The sequence below is a fragment of the Micromys minutus genome (assembly GCF_963924665.1).
Source record: "Micromys minutus genome assembly, chromosome: 7".
Taxonomy (NCBI): Eukaryota; Metazoa; Chordata; class Mammalia; order Rodentia; family Muridae; genus Micromys; species Micromys minutus.
Window position 1 is genome coordinate 73,088,868 of NC_137976.1, and position 16,511 is coordinate 73,105,378.

At 45.9% G+C, this 16,511-nt stretch overlaps 1 protein-coding gene across 7 annotated transcripts in view; it reads right to left on the reverse strand.

The window, feature by feature from the left end:
* The window catches only part of MED15 (mediator complex subunit 15), a 67,802-nt gene that overhangs the window by 7,637 nt on the left and 43,654 nt on the right, over positions 1–16,511 (reverse strand). For 4 of the 7 annotated variants that reach the window (XM_080919571.1, XM_080919570.1, XM_080919576.1 and 1 more), the window contains 4 exons: positions 13,780–14,036; positions 12,400–12,735; positions 10,752–10,868; positions 4,374–4,493 (listed from right to left, as the gene is read on the reverse strand). In XM_080919571.1, the coding sequence (XP_080775697.1) occupies positions 4,374–4,493; positions 10,752–10,868; positions 12,400–12,735; positions 13,780–14,036 (830 nt within the window). The remainder of the gene's footprint in view (positions 1–4,373; positions 4,494–10,751; positions 10,869–12,399; positions 12,736–13,779; positions 14,037–16,511) is intronic. The other 3 variants (XM_080919573.1, XM_080919572.1, XM_080919574.1) reach the window with 3 other exon arrangements.

Sequence of the window (16,511 nt, forward strand, 5' to 3'; positions counted from 1 at the left end):
ATTAAAATTTCAATCCTATTAAAATATCTAATCTCTTTTAAAATTCAAAGTCTCTTAATTGTGGGCTCCACTAAAATACTTTCTTCCTTCAAAAGGGAAAAACTATCTGGGATCCACTCACAATCTTCTGGGCTCCTCCAAGGGCTTTTTTCTCCAGCTCTGTTCTTTGTAGCACACGCCTTGTCTTCTAGGCTCTAGCTGCCTGTTCTCCACTGCTGCTGCTGCTCTTGGTGGTCATCTCATGGTACTGGCATCTCCAAAAACAATGCTATCTTCTGCTGCAACTAGGCTTCATCAATAGCCTCTCATAGGCTCTCTTGATGGTGCCAAGCCTCAACTCCTTCGCATGACCCCTTCGGTCCTGGGCCATCAATTCCAACTGAGGCTGCACCTTCATCAATGGCCTTCTATGGCCTCTCTGTGCTGAACTTCATCTGCTCTTCATGACCCCTTCATGCCTTCAAAACCAGTACCATCTGGGTGACTTATACACATTATCAAGTCCAGCTGCTAACATGAGGTACAACTGTGGCTGTCCCTGGAACATAGCTTCTTTGTGCTCTCAGGAAACACTTCCCAGATTTCATCTTAGTGATGCTGGTCTCTTCTTAATCACAGCTAATTTCGTAGCTCCAGCTGACCAACATCAATAGTCCCAGTAATGCAAAGGTTTTGCTTTAGTAGTTCTGGTGTCTTGTTAATCACAGCTGATTCTTCAGCCCCAGCTAACCAAAATCTTCACAATCAAAATAGCAATGGCCCTGAGTCTTTAATCTTCCCTCTGAAATTTCACAAGCCAGGCCTCTGTCTCAACATTATCTTCCAAGCTCCTACAGAACATCCCACAGAGCTCTTAACACCCAATGGCTCTTCTAGCCCAAAGTTCCAAAGTCCTTCCACAGTCCTCCCCAAAACATGGTCAGATAATCACAGGAATACCCCACTATGACAGTACCAATCAGTTAGGGTTTTACTGCTGTGAACAGATATTATGATGACTAAGGCAACTCTTATAAGGACAACATTTAATTGGGGGTGGCTGACAGGTTGAGTCCATTATCATCAAGGCAGGGTAGGCGTGGTGCAGGCAGGGCTGAGAAGAGTTCTACATCTTCATCTGAAGACTGTTAGCAGAATACCAGACTTCCAGGGTGTGAGGGTCTAAAGCTCACACTTACAGTGTCACACCTACTCCAACAAGGCCACTCCCTGGGCCAAGCATATATAATACCACACCTTGCAAACTGTTACAGACAGACAGGAACACTGGTGACAACAGTGAGATCATTTGTCAAGGTCACAGAGCTAGAGGCTCACAGGGACAGCAAAGCACTGTAAATAGCAGTGCTTCTGTAGATTGTCCTGAAGCTGTTAGTATTTCCATGTTAAATCCACTTCCCCAAGAAGGGCTGGCTAGTCATGTGACTCCAACTGAACCTTCCCATTTTAATTATTTATCCCATTTAAAAGGAAAGCCAGTGACTGGTCGGGGTGAGGGAGGTGGAGAGGTCTGAGGAGGTCAGAGGATGGAGGTTAGAGGTGGTGGTAACATGGAGCTTCCCAAGGATCAGCTAGACCTAGGTGATATTGATTGGTGTTAAAAAGCTATGAACATTAAGATAGAAGGGCAGTTTGTATCTTTGCCTATTTGACGCAATCTTGTGTAGTGTTTGTGGAAAAAGCTATCGGGCTGTAGAGTTGTGTTTGTGTGTGATTTTCGGGTACAGAAAAACCCCAGGACAGAGGCGGAGAAAAGGAGGTAGAAAACTACCAAGGGAAGCGAGTTGTGCGGATTTGGGCCGCATTGGCGGCTCAGACTGAACGCCAGAGAAGCATGCAGTTCCGAACTAAAACTGGGCCTGAGGAGTGAGACCTCAAGGCCTGTAAAGAGATAAACCGCATTTTGTTTTAAATATTTACTGCAACATGCTTCCATATGGTGAAGGTGGGCTGTGTGGGAACTAGGAATCTGGGTAGACAGCCAAAGAAAGTGGGAATTCAGGGGAGCCGCAGAACCTCACTCAGACAGGCTGGCACCATGGATTCTGTTCATTTCTCATCACCTACACACATCTAGCACTTACATTTGCCGTTGTTCCTGACCCAGAACTGAGCATGAATCATGGAGCCCTACTCCAGAGACTCAAGGAACACTTGTCATGGTCTTGCCTGCTTACATTCATTCACCATGTACCACACACAGACAATAGGTTGAGATCAGAAAGCTATACTGTATGGCCAAAAGGGAGGCTTGCAGGGGTTTCTCCACTGACATTCTCCCTTAAGTATTCTCAGGGCCTTTGTTCTCCGAGTAGACAAGCAAAAGTGAATGTGCCTAAACAAAACGAGAGAGAGAGAGAGAGAGAGAGAGAGAGAGAGAGAGAGACAAAAAAATCCCCAGCCAGGCATGGTGATCCACACCTTTAATCCCAATACTCAGGCAGCAGAGGCAGGGGAAAACTCAAAGCCAACATGGCTTAAGTGAATTCCAGTAAAGCTAGGGCTATACATAGAAACCTTGTCTCAAGAAAAACAAAAGACACCCAAAAACCACACAAACAAAAATTAAAGTAAAAAAATCCCAGCCCAGCCCAGCCCAGCCCAGCCCAGCCCAGGCTTCTGTCTCCTGGCTGCCACAGTCCTTTGGCCAGTGCCCAGCTCAGATCCCTGATACTGCCACAGCTGTCTCCACCACAGAGCCCAGAGCTTCGAGCTTCAGGGACACGTGCCCTACCTGCCAGCACTTACCAGGAGATGATGAGTCAATCTGGGAGGACTTAAGCTGGCATGTACAAGTGACCACTCCACCAACCAAGCCACAACATACCTTGAGGATGACCCAAAATTTTCCATGTACCTTTTATTTCAGCATTTATCTTTTTCTCCTCTCTCTTTCCTCCCCTCTAACTTCCTTGCTGTCTGGGGTTAGGAAGTACTATAGATCATAAGACCCACTGAGTTGACAATGCAGCAACTACTCCATAGTAGGTTATGGAGGCAAGATGCAGGGACAGGTTCTGTCAGTCAGGAGAAAGAGCAAGGTTGTCAGACCAGCAACTAAAGCAGGGCTGAGGGGCTTCTGGGAGAATCCACTGTCTGACTTTGAATTCTGATCCTCAGCAAGTTCCCTTCCAGCTCCTTTCCATTTGTAGAAGTAGCTAAATGCTGGCATTATGAACGGCCACAGTGAGAGCTGACAAGACTCCACACATGAAGAACCTAGCTCAAGATCTGACAGACATACCCTTAAAATGTTGAGGACCTTTATAGTTTCTACAAAAAACAATTTTCTATGCTGCAAAGTGGCCGGTCCCCACAATTCCACCCAACCCTGTAAATCCAATGTAGACTGAGCTAGAGAACCCTCCTTTGAGGAAAGCTCCAGAGTCCTATGTCTGACTATGCAGAGAGGATAGGCTGCTTACGGGCCCTCAGGAAAAGGCAAGGACTCCATCTGCAAGAATCACAGATGTGCTTTCCTGTGCAAGAAAAGGAGATTTAAAGATCTTTCAGCTATCAGGTGTTTTTTTTTTTTTTTTTTTTTTTTTTTAAACAATAAAGCTCAAAATAGAGAGCCCTGTGATAATCATCTTCAAACTGTGCCTGGCACATGGAGTGCTGTCAAGCGGATGAATGCAGGTGTGGTGATGGAAACAAGCATATTCCCATGAGGCCATGAAGTGTACAGAACAGGCTCTTCTGTTTCTGTGGCGCTGACACTCCCCCAGGAAGCTGATTGGGACAGTACAACGTACTGGTATTCCCAAGTAACCGGATGCTGCAAAATGAGCTGCAGCATTAGACAGCAAATGCTAGAAAGCCACCGCTTATTTCCTTCTGAGACAGTGTCTCAGGCAGTCCAGGTTGGCTTCAAACTCTCTTCAGGAGTTCTAGAATGACTGCCACATTTTATACATGTAAACTGGTGATGAAACCCAGGGCCTTGTGCATGCTAGGTAACTACACCCAGCACATGTCTTCTGTTTTATTTTACCATGAAAACAAAAGAAGTACAACAAATTTAAACTAGAGAAAAAGCCCCTCAAGATATATCACTCAGAAGGCAGATCAAGGTCGGTCTGGTCTAAAGAGTGAGATCTAAGACATCTAGGGCTGAGAAACCCTATCTCCAAAAAACCAAAGCAACAACCAAAACCATAAAAAGTAAAAGGGGAGGGGGGGGGAGAAGAGAGAGAAACAGAGAGAAAGAAATATCAGCAAGGCCCGGCCTCAAATAAAGTTAACATTTCTTTATTGCTTTGAAAGCTACCCCGAAGAAAGTCACTGACAATGAAAGGTATGTTTCATGGGGGTGCTCAGAGGAACCCTAAGCTTTTGGGCCAAGCCCTATATGAAGCCCGATCTGTAAATACCTGTGCCGTGGGCTGTCCGCCCAAAGAGATGGAGCTTGACGGGCCAGCAGACATGGTGGAGGTGGGCGGGAACCGGGCTCTTACGTGCATCCCGCCTTGGGCCAAGGCTTCAGCAACCATCTTTGAGGATAGAGGGACAACAGACAAGGTAATTGCAACAAGAACTGTAGTGCATGGCAGGTGAGGGTGTTTGCAGCCTCATGGAGAAATTCGGAGGTGAGGCCTCATCAAATGACCCAGATGTGCAAAGGGAGTGGGTGCTCCAGGATGTGTTCGGGCATTCTACACTTCCAGACTCAGGGAAGTACCAGAAGTCTAGAGACAACAAGAAAGTAAGCCAGACCTTTCTCTTCTACTCGCCAACATCATGTGGTGGCTGTCCGTGACACTCCTCTGAACTGTAGACAGAACAGACCCACCCCACAGCCTGTGTAGTGTCAGAGCCAGACTGCTCAGGTGGCAGTTTGAGGATACCAAGCTCTTGGGACAAACTGGAAATGAGGACAAAGGCTTCATCCAGGCTTACAAAGAACAAAGTCAAGTGTCACTGAAGTAGCAGCCTGCTAATAAGGACTGCATTCTCCTCAGAGTGCGCCTGGAGCTCAAGACACACTGACCTATCTGAAGTATGGAGGAATGCGGATGGGTGGCAGGAGGGGCTAGGGTTTTCCTAAGGAGCTTCCTAGCTAATGTGGAAGGGCTCTCTACAGGGACATAAAAACACCTGCAGAGTCAGGACCTTCAAGACCAACAAAGACCTTTCCCTTGCTTAACTGTTGTTTCTTGATTCATACAGACAGCCAAGGGCAGGCTGTCATTGTCACGATTTTGAAGCTGGCTACCCTTTTAATGTTCTGAGGTGGTAGATGAATCCCAATCCGACTCCTGAAAAACAAGGCTACATGTACTCAGAATGTTACAGACAACACAAAAATGACATGCCTGGTATAGAACTTATGCACCAAAATAAAACAAAATCTAGTAACAAATGTGAGTCACTTCAGTGCTCAAGTTAAGAGATAAGTTGGTGTAATATGATAAGACCCCCCCAGTTCAAACTCAAAACCATTGAGACCTGGGAGGCTATGAATTAGGCTATCAGCACAGGACCTTATTGCAGATTCAACCTGTGCAAAAGTGTGCTAGAGAGACGGCGCCCCAACGGGATATAGGCCTATAAGGACTAAGGCATCATACAGAGGGCTCAGGATCAAACACAGCAGGCGTGTGCAGCAGCACCACACAAGACTCCAATAGAGCATCCTAAGAGTCAAGAAAGGGACAACTCTCAACACTTCCGCAGCCAGCCAAACAAACCTCTTGGTTCTGATGGTGTCTGTCAAACCAGGGGTGCTGTCTCAAACGGCCTATCCCCCAACAGGTAATTGGCAGACACAAAGAGGGCTAATGTTTGAGGCCCTCTGTCTACTGAGGGAGGAGATAAAAGATAATTTATTTCAGGGTTCTTGATAGAACTTGGGGGGCCACTTAGGGGGGGTTCATTCACAACCAATGGCTGCCATGCCAACTTATCTCCAGGAACAAGAAAAGCCATAAGGAAGAAATCATTATGGCCCCTCTAACTAGTTTTTAAATTTATTTTATTTTAAAAGATTCTTTTTATTTTATGAGTTTTTCCTACATGTATGTATATGTACCATTATACATGCCTGGTAGCTGCAGAAGTCAGAAGAGGACGTTGGATCCCATGAAACTGGACTTACAGATGGTTGTGAGCCATCATGTGGTTGCTGGGAACTGAACCCACATCCTCTGGAGGAGCAACAAGTGATCTTAACTTCTGAGCTGTCTCTCCAGCTCTATTTGTTTAATGTTTAAAGACTTATTTTTACTTCCTGTGCATGAGTGTTTTCCCTGCATGTATGTCTGTGCACCATGAACATGCAGTGTCCCTGGAGGATGGAAGAGAGAGTTACACATGGCTGTAAGCCACAACACAGGTCCTTAAAAGTAGCCAGTGCTTTCAAACACAGCAGTCTCTCCAGGCCCTGACTGGTTTTCTTTATGAAGAATTGATAAGGAAAGCCCTTCACCCCCGCACCCCAGAGAAAACCAGTGAAAATCTTTTACAGGATCAGATGAGCAGCTACCAAGTGCAACTTACTGTCAAAGATGACTCTTCTCTACCTCTCGATACACTGCTACCTGCAAAGGAATTCTAATGCTGAACAGAGCACCTGGCCAGTTCCCAACTGTGGCCACTGCCCAGGAGGCTCAAAAGGACTTAGGCCCTGTGGATTAGGGCTTGGTCAAAGAGCACTTCTAAGTCAGCTAAAATTAATGTGCATACATGACAAATGTCTGACTTGGCTGACAATTCTTTGTCACCTGTAAATTATTGCTTACCATACCCTAGCACTGGCTCTACCAGAATACTTCTACTCAGGGTACACAGGAATGAAGCCGAAGGACTTCCTACTTAGTGCACCCAGGCCAGCAACTCTTACAGAGCTGTCTGCTAGTCTGTTCTATGGTGTGTGGTATTTCATATGCACAAAGTTGCAACATGTGGCTTCTGCATACTGACAGAATACATGGGCACAAGGTAGGAAATTTTAATCTAGGTCTTTGAGCTCCTGATTAATTAGATAACTGGCTACACTGTGCAAGGGCCCTCAAAGCCACGCTTTGACTCACTCCTGGGAAACTACACAAAAGTAGTCTTGAATGTATCCATACACTTACAAGATTACTTCAAGATCAAAAAGCAAGGCAATACTTGAGAACAGCAGCAAGTATTGTAGTCACTCACAAAACGGCTGCCCGGGAGTGTCTGCTTGCAGAGGGAACTCTGGAATCACAAGCCTCAGCAGCTTGGCCGTGGGCTGAGGCTCAATGGTAGGGCACTTGCTTATTACCAAGGTCAAGGTTTAAACATCCTCAACACTGCTAACAATGCTTTTAGAGCTCATTCCACAGGTTAGTACTATTGGAAGGTGGTCAAAATTTAGTAAGGGCTAAGGCCTTGACTTGAGGCCAGTATGTGTAGAGGTAAGAGTATTGTCAACTTGATGGTCTCTAATCACCAAAATGATAAGCTTCCAGTATACCTTCGAGGGATTATTTTAGCTAGCTTAACTGAGGTTAGTAACAGTACTCCATGGGCTGGAGTCCCAAACTACATAAACAAGAGGATGTAATCTGCACACAAGCATCCACTGCTCTCTGCTTTTGTTTTGTAACTAGGTTTCACTATGTAGCCTTAGTAGGTCTGCAATTTGCTATGTAGACCAGGCTGGCCTTGGACTTACAGAAATCTTCCTGCATGTGCTTCCAGGAGTGCTGGGATTAAAGAGTGCACCAGCATGCCCAGTTACTCCCTGCTTCTTGTCTGTAGATGCAATGTGCCCAGCTGCTTCAAGCCTGCAGCCTTGACTCCTCATCATTATACATTGGACCTTGAACTATAAGCCAGAAAAACTTCTTCTCACATTTCCTTTGTCAGAGTATTTTATTACAGCAACAGAAAATTAGCGACGAGATATGGGTCTTGTCCTCTCTTTATGTCTACTACATGCTCCCTGTGATTATGAGCTGCCCCTCTATGGGCTCAATACAATGGAGTAAAGCAGTGGTGGGCTGAACCCTCTGTACCTGTGAGCCAAAATAAACCTTTTCTCTATGGACCTTATCTCAGGACTTTTCTTAGCTTAGCAGAAAGCCACTAATATGCAATTAATGTGGAAAACATCATATGTAAAACTGCACAGGGGCTAGGGATACAGATGATAGAGGGCTTGCCTAGAATGCAGGAAGCCCTAGGTTTGTTCCATTACTACTGCACACACTGAGTGTGGTGGTGCATGATTGTAATCCAAACACTCAGGAGGTGGAGGAAGGAGGATGAGAAGCTCAAGGTCAGCCTCAGCTATATAGGAAGTCAAAAGCCAGCTAGGTCTACATGAGCCCAAGTCCAAATAAATCAATGTGCATAGATATTACAACTTGAGTGACATGAGAAAACCAGACGTGATGCCACACTGCTCCTGCTTCTCTCACATCTCTCTTTCCTGCACCTATCAAAACTTTCACAGATCAGACGACTACAGCCTTCTCCTGACCACCGTGGAGGCCTTGATTCCAAGGCCCTTCCCTTCAGGAGGGCTTGGCATGCCTAAGCTACCCAGCCATACTCCTTTGCCCAATAATGCCAGAACAACACAAGGAGACCCGCCAGCCAGCCCCACAGAACCGTGTCACTGTAGATAAAGACAGAGGGAGAAGGGTACAGGGACAGCAGGATACAAGTGATCTTGTGGGGCTCTTTAGCAAGGAGGAGGGAAAGAAGTAAAATGACAAAAATGTTGTCTAAAACCACAAAGAATCATAGAACTATGTACCGGAAAAAAAAGATACAAGCCAAAGAAGCCTACAAGTTAATTCCATAAATACATGTATTTAATAACACAGTTTTAATGAACTTTTCTCATCTGAGCTAGAAGTGCTCTAAGGCCCAAAGATCACATAACAAAACCCCAACAGCAGACATAAGAAACCTTCTTTTGAGTTGTTGGCCGGGTCTGTCTGTCCAAGAGACTCCCAAACATACAGCCTATTGCTGTTCCCTTTGGTTTCCCACCCCCACCAGAGGTGGGAAATAAGCCCCTACTGCTGAAGATACCAAGTTCAGAAACAGAGCCCAAAGATCCCTAAACCGGAACTGACCTGAATGTTCCTACTGTCTCAGGACTAGTTTTTGTGATACCAGAAGGCACCATGTAACTCCTTCCACAGGAGAGAGGTAACCAATAGCTCTACCTAGGTATGATGTCTGTGAACCACATCAAGAACCAGCATGGCTGGACAATCCTCAGAGTGCAGCAGGGACACACATACCCCCGATAGCAACCAACAGTTTTCTAACTGGACTTAAGACCCACTTAACAGAGAGAGGTCACACCTGGCACTGGAGATCTAGCCCACCACTAAGTGTAAGTGAAGTGTAGTCCTTGCCCCCTCATAAAAAAAAGTCTCTTTGCAACAGATGGAGATTGTTTCAGAAAACTACGACCAATCAACATGCTGAGTTGTGAAGCACTGCCCCAATGGATACATCTACAAACTCTCCTTCACCCAAGGTTAAGGGAACACTGCAGAAGATGGAGGGAAGTAGACAGCCTTCCTTTCTGACTGGGCTGAGCCAGTGATGCAGAGGTTTATCTCTTCAGAGTCCCAGGTCAGTGGAGGGAGGGAGGGTCATAAAGCAACAAGAAAACGGCTTCCATCAGCAGGGCAGTCACTGTGTCACTACTGTGCTGATTCCAGGCCGTGGCCATGGCTCCTCTACACAGGACCAGCAGAAGGAGTCCCCAGAAGTCTGAGACACACAGTGAAGATGAGAAACAGACTGTAATCCCACAAAGTGTTCAGCTTCCTGGAGCCACACACAGGAAATTCATGGTACACTCTCATACAAGGTCACTTCTCAGCATATAGGTAGCACAGGAACCCTGGACCCAGGTCAGCTGGTACAGTGACAAAAGAGGCCAATTAAATATCTCTCCTCATCCCAGACCTAACACTGTGGTGATGTCTGGCACCTCCGAAAGCACCTAACCCAAACTCACCTGACTCATGAACCAGCTGGTGCAGGCCTTCTGAGGACACACAGTGTAGTCAAAGCGTTTTCTCTGGACAAGACCCAGCAGGAACCTGGCCATAGCTCCTAGCTAAGCCCCAAATCAGGACTCTCGGTGTGCCCACTTGATGGGAAGAGTTGTGGCAGCACAAAGCCTATCTTTGACACAAATCACAGGGACTCTAGATGTCCAATTCCTCAGACACCAAGAAAGGCTAGCCCAGACCTCCTGCATGCTGTCCCCCCACTAACACATATGCAGAGAACAGCTATGAATTGTCAGTGATAGGGCTGGTGTGTGTACATGCTTTCCTTGCATAGCACCCAGGCCCTGAAGGTAGCAAGCACAGGATGCTCTCTCCATGCTCCTGCGGTGGCATATGCCAGAGCATACAAAGATAGCTACGACTACTCCTGTCACCTTCTAAAGAGCTGCCCTATGGCTCAGCCACCTGTGCTCAGAGGCCCCAGTAAGCTGAAGTAGGACAAAACGTTGGAGCTTTCCTCTCTAAAGCATCTCCTCCAAGTGCTATAAAGTAGAAAAGCTGAGGATACCCAAGGAAAAATAGAAACAACACACTCTAGACAACAAATAGGTTCTAGCAATAACCAAGCTGAGACAACCACCTTGAGGGCCTCAGGGTGTCTGTGTGTGTGCACACATGTCCAATCAAATGAAGAGTCCTGCACTTTACCACAACTCTCATCACAGAGCTTTATGCATGGGCCAACATGCACTTGTTAGTGACTAAGGAAACCCTGGGCTCCCGAGCCCTCACCTGAACGCCGGGAGCTACCATCTGGGCAGACTGTGCTGTCTGCACTGCCGCCTGCGACTGCACCTGGGGCTGTACCTGCTGCACCTGCGGCTGCTGGACCACCATCGGAGCACGGACCTTGAAGGAGGAAGGAAAAAGCAACTTGGAACCAGCTGCACAGAGAGCAAAGCACTCACTCCCTGTGTGGGAGCTGTAAGAATGAACTTACAGAGCTGGTGAGATGGCTGACTGGGTAAAGGTACCTGCCACCAAGCCTGAGGTGCTGAGTTTTAGCCTTAAGACCCATGTGGCAGGAGAGAATTAGCTCTTGAAAAGTTGTCCTCTGAACTCTATACTTGAATTGTGGCACACAGGAAACCCTCCCTCAACAAAACAAAAATAACAAAAAAACAAATTTTTTTTTTTTTTAAAACAAGAAGCTTCCTCTTGGGTTGGGATGGGGATGGGACTGTAATGACTCCATGAGCTGTTCCTGATCACGAAGGGTCCTAAGAAATATCCCACACCAGCCCAGCTGTGGGTTGGCAAAGCCAAGTCCCACATCCCTCAGTTCTGGCAAGAAACAAGACAGCCTTCCCATGCAGACCAACTGCAACCACAAGCTAAGCAACAACTTCCAAAGCTGAGCACACAGCCTGCCTGCTCGTTAAGTGTCCCTGAGAGCCCAGACTCCGTGAAGGAAAGCAGGCTGGCCAGCTAGCAGATGGCTTAGCTAGAAAGATGACTTTGGGTGATGGAGGACAGAGGAAACACATAACTATGGGCTACCATGTGGAGACACCATGACAGGGACAGGGCAGGCCTTGGCCAGACCCACACTGGGGGCTTCTCCTTATCTATCTCCAAGCCACCAGGCCCGATCCTAGCAGGCACTCTGACAAGGAGCACACAGCGTTTCTGGTCCCAGTAGCTGCTTCTGGGTAACAGGTGAGTGACTGTACCTGCAACTCACAACCCTTCCAGCCAACCCTGCTCTACCCGGACACTCTGCTCAGGTGGGGTCCCTTCACCTATGTCTCTTAATGGATCACAGGTAGAAAGGGCCACAAAAACCAAGGGAGCAGAGAAGATGCTCAAACTGTTTCTTTTCATTGTAACTAGGTTTGGGGGCAATATTCCATTCTTTGTAAATATTATGACACTGACTTTAATCAAGATGCACAATGAGGCAGGAAATAAGTTTTATATGAATATGTTTCAGAAATACAGTAATGATGAGGCTAAAAGGGCTGGGACTGGAGATCACAGTAGACCACATGTTTAGTTGGCATGAAACTCCCAGAATCATCCCCTGGTACCAACGGAAAAAGAAACCCACGAAATATCTGGTGGATACAGCATATCCTCTTACACAGTGAGATTACCTCTTAATCTAACTGTGCGTAGCAGACATGCAGCAGACGCTGCTGAAAACAGTCATGTAAGTTTAGAAGACATGACATTCCTAGTGTGTCGAGACAGCCCAGGACACAAGCTCCCTCACCTACTTGTGGAGCTACTACGGAGCTTCGTAAGACCAGCACAGGAAAGAGATGCCTGAAGTCAGTGCATAAAGGACATGCTACCTATATTCAAAGGGTATAGAAACTGCCAGCCACACTCACACCTCATGAGGTGCATCTGTTATGCCATAGGCTTTGGTACTCACAAACTTCAGCTGCTGTTGGGGAGGATACAGCATCGGTGCAGGGAGGGCTTGTGCTTGTGACACCAAAGGCTGGTTCTGTGTCTGTGGTTGGAGTTGTGGTGGTTGGTTCTGAGCAATGGGAGACTGCTGAGCCTGAGGTGGTGGCTGGTGATGCTGTGGATGATGCATCTGTGACAGCTGCTGGGGAAGGGCCTGCGAAGGGGGAGGCTGCGGCTGCTGCATCGGTGGCTGCTGCATCGGTGGCTGCTGCATCGGTGGCTGGGCCTGCAAAGCCTGCTGCTGTTGCTGTTGCTGCAGCTGCAGTTGTGCCATCCTCTGCAGTTGCTGCTGTTGTATCTAAAGATAAAATAATAACAGTTACCATTTTCACCCCTGGGGTGCTAGTCTTGACCCCAGAAGCCTGGGGAAGGGAAAGAAGCACAATCTCTATGGAGATGGGCCTCGGTGGCCCCTCACACATTAGGGAAACGTGGCAAATTCAAGACTCAGAGCTGTTTCCTCGACACTGAGAACAAACCGTGTTCTTACGCCCTGGCCACTAAAGGCTGGTTCACACCTAGGATGATTCAAGTGAAACAGGTTCAAGGAGGGTCAAAGAAAGGGTAATGAAGAATAGACACAGAACAATGGCAGGAAGGCCTGAAGTTCAGGTAACTGCTGCTTGTACCTCTATAGAAAGGTCCTTTGTCTCCCAGAGTGGTCAGAAGTGGTCAGATATGACCCACATGAGGATGGGCTACAAGGAACACATGCAAGGCTAGTGTTAGCATGTTAGTGTCAACAGTTAGCATGAGAAAGGGAGATTCCAAAGCCAGGGGAGGCCAAAAGATGGAGGAAGTTTCCTTGGGCTTTTTCCCCCCTCAATCAACACTTGCTAGAAAAATGGCTGCGAACATGTCTAGATTCTGCTTGCAAACATTGGAGGATCAAACAACTTCAGACTAGCAGCACTTCTAGTGTGGCATATCACTGCCCTACTAACAATTTTGATTCTGAAACCAAATGAAAAACAGAAGAGGAGTTATGTGTGTTTTCAAAAGAATGTGCCAAGAGCACAACTCAAGCATCCTGAGTCTTACAGTATCCGCCTGCCTTCTTTCCTCTGTCAGCTTATATACACTGTTTATAGACCCTGCTATAAACATACATACAGATAGATAGATAGACAGAAACATACATATATACATAGAGGGTCTGTGCTACAGAATCAAGAGCCCACCTGAGAGCCCTTCCTGCTAAGCTAGGATCAACTTTTCCACCTTCGGGCAGCCTTAGGAGGAGGCTAGCTTAGCCTTGCACCTAACAGCTTGGTGGACACTTGTTCCCAGGTTCAAGGACTACAGGACTAAGGCCCAGCATAGTGACAAGAGAACTTGGTACCTGTTGTTGCTGGCTTTGGTGATGCAACTTAATCAGGTGCTGCTGCTGCTGCTGGAGCTGCTGCTGCTGCTGCTGCTGCACTACCGCTTGGAACTGTTGCTGCATGGCATTCTGTTGTGCCTGGAACTGTTGTTGCTGCTGTTGCTGTTGCTGCTGTTGTTGCTGTTGCTGCAATGCTGCCTGCTGTTGCTGGAACTGCTGTTGTTGCTGCTGCTGTTGCTGTTGCTGCAATGCCACTTGCTGGAGCTGCAGCTGAGCTGGAGAAGGCATCCAGACTTAGGCTGTGCCACCCTGCAGGTGTCCCAGAGTGACATGACAAGGGAGGCAGCAACAGCCACTGCTTACTGACAAGGAAGGCTATCTCTGGTGGCTAAACACAGTACTAGTGGGAGACGGTCAAGTAGAAAGTAGCATTTGTATTGATCATGAAATTTACCAGCATGATACTCTCTAACAATCAAATAGAAAAGGCCAAGTGAGTCTTTTGAATAGATCAAAGGTATCCAGACCCTGGAAAGCAGTAACATACTGTTATCTAAGGATCTGGCTATCTGAGCATTGCACACAATGGCATCAGAGAGCACCTGTGCACTCCTTTTGCTTGGACAGCACCTACAAAGTACACTCAGATTGTGGAAGGGTTTCAGCTTCATTGGCATTATTTTAATTGCTAAACAACATTCTATTGCATGCCCATCTTTGGTCTATTCATTCATCAGTTGATAAACATTTGGGTCACTTCCATGCTAGAGCTATGATGACAATGTTCTAGAATGGATTCGGATGAAAGCTGTAAACTTGAGAACATACAAAAAGCCACTCATATGTATGTGAGTTTTGAATGAGTGAACTATGTTAATAAAAACTGTATTTCAATAAAGCTAATAACAGAAATCCCTGTATACTTAGCTCAGTAGTAACACTGTTTAAAATTACAAGATCACACACAACCAGATCTGGATGAGTTCAGTCACCATCATTGTAAGACACTCAATAGTTCCAACACAGTATCCCTTGACCTCCCCTGAGCACCTCACCTAAGATCTCAGGAGTATCAACTCCCAGAAGTTCTATTCTGACTTCCTCACACATCCTGTGGCATGTTTACTCTCCCCACCAAATAAATAAATAATTTTTAAAATGTGCTATAGAATCAAAAGTCCATTTAAGAAATCTTCCTCCTAAGCTAGAATCTACCTTTCCCTGTGGGCAACCCAAAGAGGAGGGCTCACTCATCTAACACCTTGGCTGACACATATACCAAATTGTGTGTGTGTGTAAAAAATTTTTTTGAGACAGGGTTCCACTGTATAGCCCTGGCTACCCTAGAACTTGATCTGTAGACCAAGCTGGCCTCACACTCATGGAGATCCACCTGCCTTTGCATCTCAAGTACTGAGAATAAAGTTGTGCAACCACAACTACCAAACAAAAATGTAATTTTTAAGAGAGGATAGTATGAACTCTTGGTGATTGGCATCTACCCATCCACATGCCTTTCTGGTAACCCAGGTGCAGGGGCAGTGGTATCAGTAGCTCCTTCCTTCTAGTTGCCAAATGGTTTATCTCAGTATACCTCCTAGCATGACTATTTACATGGTGCAAGACAGGAGGAGACAGCAGGTGTAGGCTATTATAAATAAAACTATGAAGGTTTGTACTGAGTTTTAATAGTTCATTCTTCTGTGATAAATGCCCCCGAAAGTGTAGCAGCTGAGCTACAGACTTCTTGTTTATGTATGTGTGAGTCTGTGTTATCTGTATTTGTGTATACCATATATGCACAGATGCCCACCGATGCCAGAAAAGAGCACTAGATTTTCTGAATTTAGAGTTGTAAGTAATTATGACCACCCAATGTGGCTGCCTAGCAACTAAACTCAGGTCCTATGGAAGAATTGAAAGCACCTTTAACTGCTGAGCCAAATTTCTAGTCCCTGCACGTCTTCTTTTAATGGTTTATTAATTTTTTATTTTTTGTGTATGGATGTTTTCCTTGCATGTATATCTGTAAACCTCAAGTGCCCAGTGCCCATAGGCAGAAGAGGGCATCAGATCCCTTGGACCTTGAGTTTGAGATAGTTATAAACCACCATATGGGTGTTGGGAACTATACCCAGGTTCTCTGCAAGAGCAACAGGTGCTCTTAACCACTGAGCCATCCCTCCAGATCCCACTTGCTTCGTTTTCAAAGAACTACTTTATGTTTTTTATTTCTCGTGTGAAATACGTGAATGACTCTGCCTCTCTATCACCAATGCTGCTCCCACAATTTCTTTTAGCTCCACTTTTGGTAGGTTTGAAAACTTAAATTTATCTTATTGTATTCCAGACTTCCAACTCTGATACTCAGAAAACATATGGACAATACTCTGAATTTACTGAGGCTTATTTCATGGTTGTATTCATAAGCATTTATTCTATCCTGTACTTTAACTAAGTTATTCATTACATTATTCAAATCTTTTTAATATATGGCTCAGTAGTTAAGAACATATATTAATTCTGTAAAGGACACAGTTCAGTTGTGGCAGCTTACAACTGTCAATAACTCCAGCTGAAGGAGATGTGATGCCATCTTCTGTTTTTCATAGGCAGGAGGGGATACATATATGGTATACAAATATACATCCAGGCAAAACACTCAAACACCTAAGGAAACTAAAACATATTTCCTAATGAACCAATTTTTGTCTACTTAACTAGCCATTACCAATGGGACTTAGGTAATT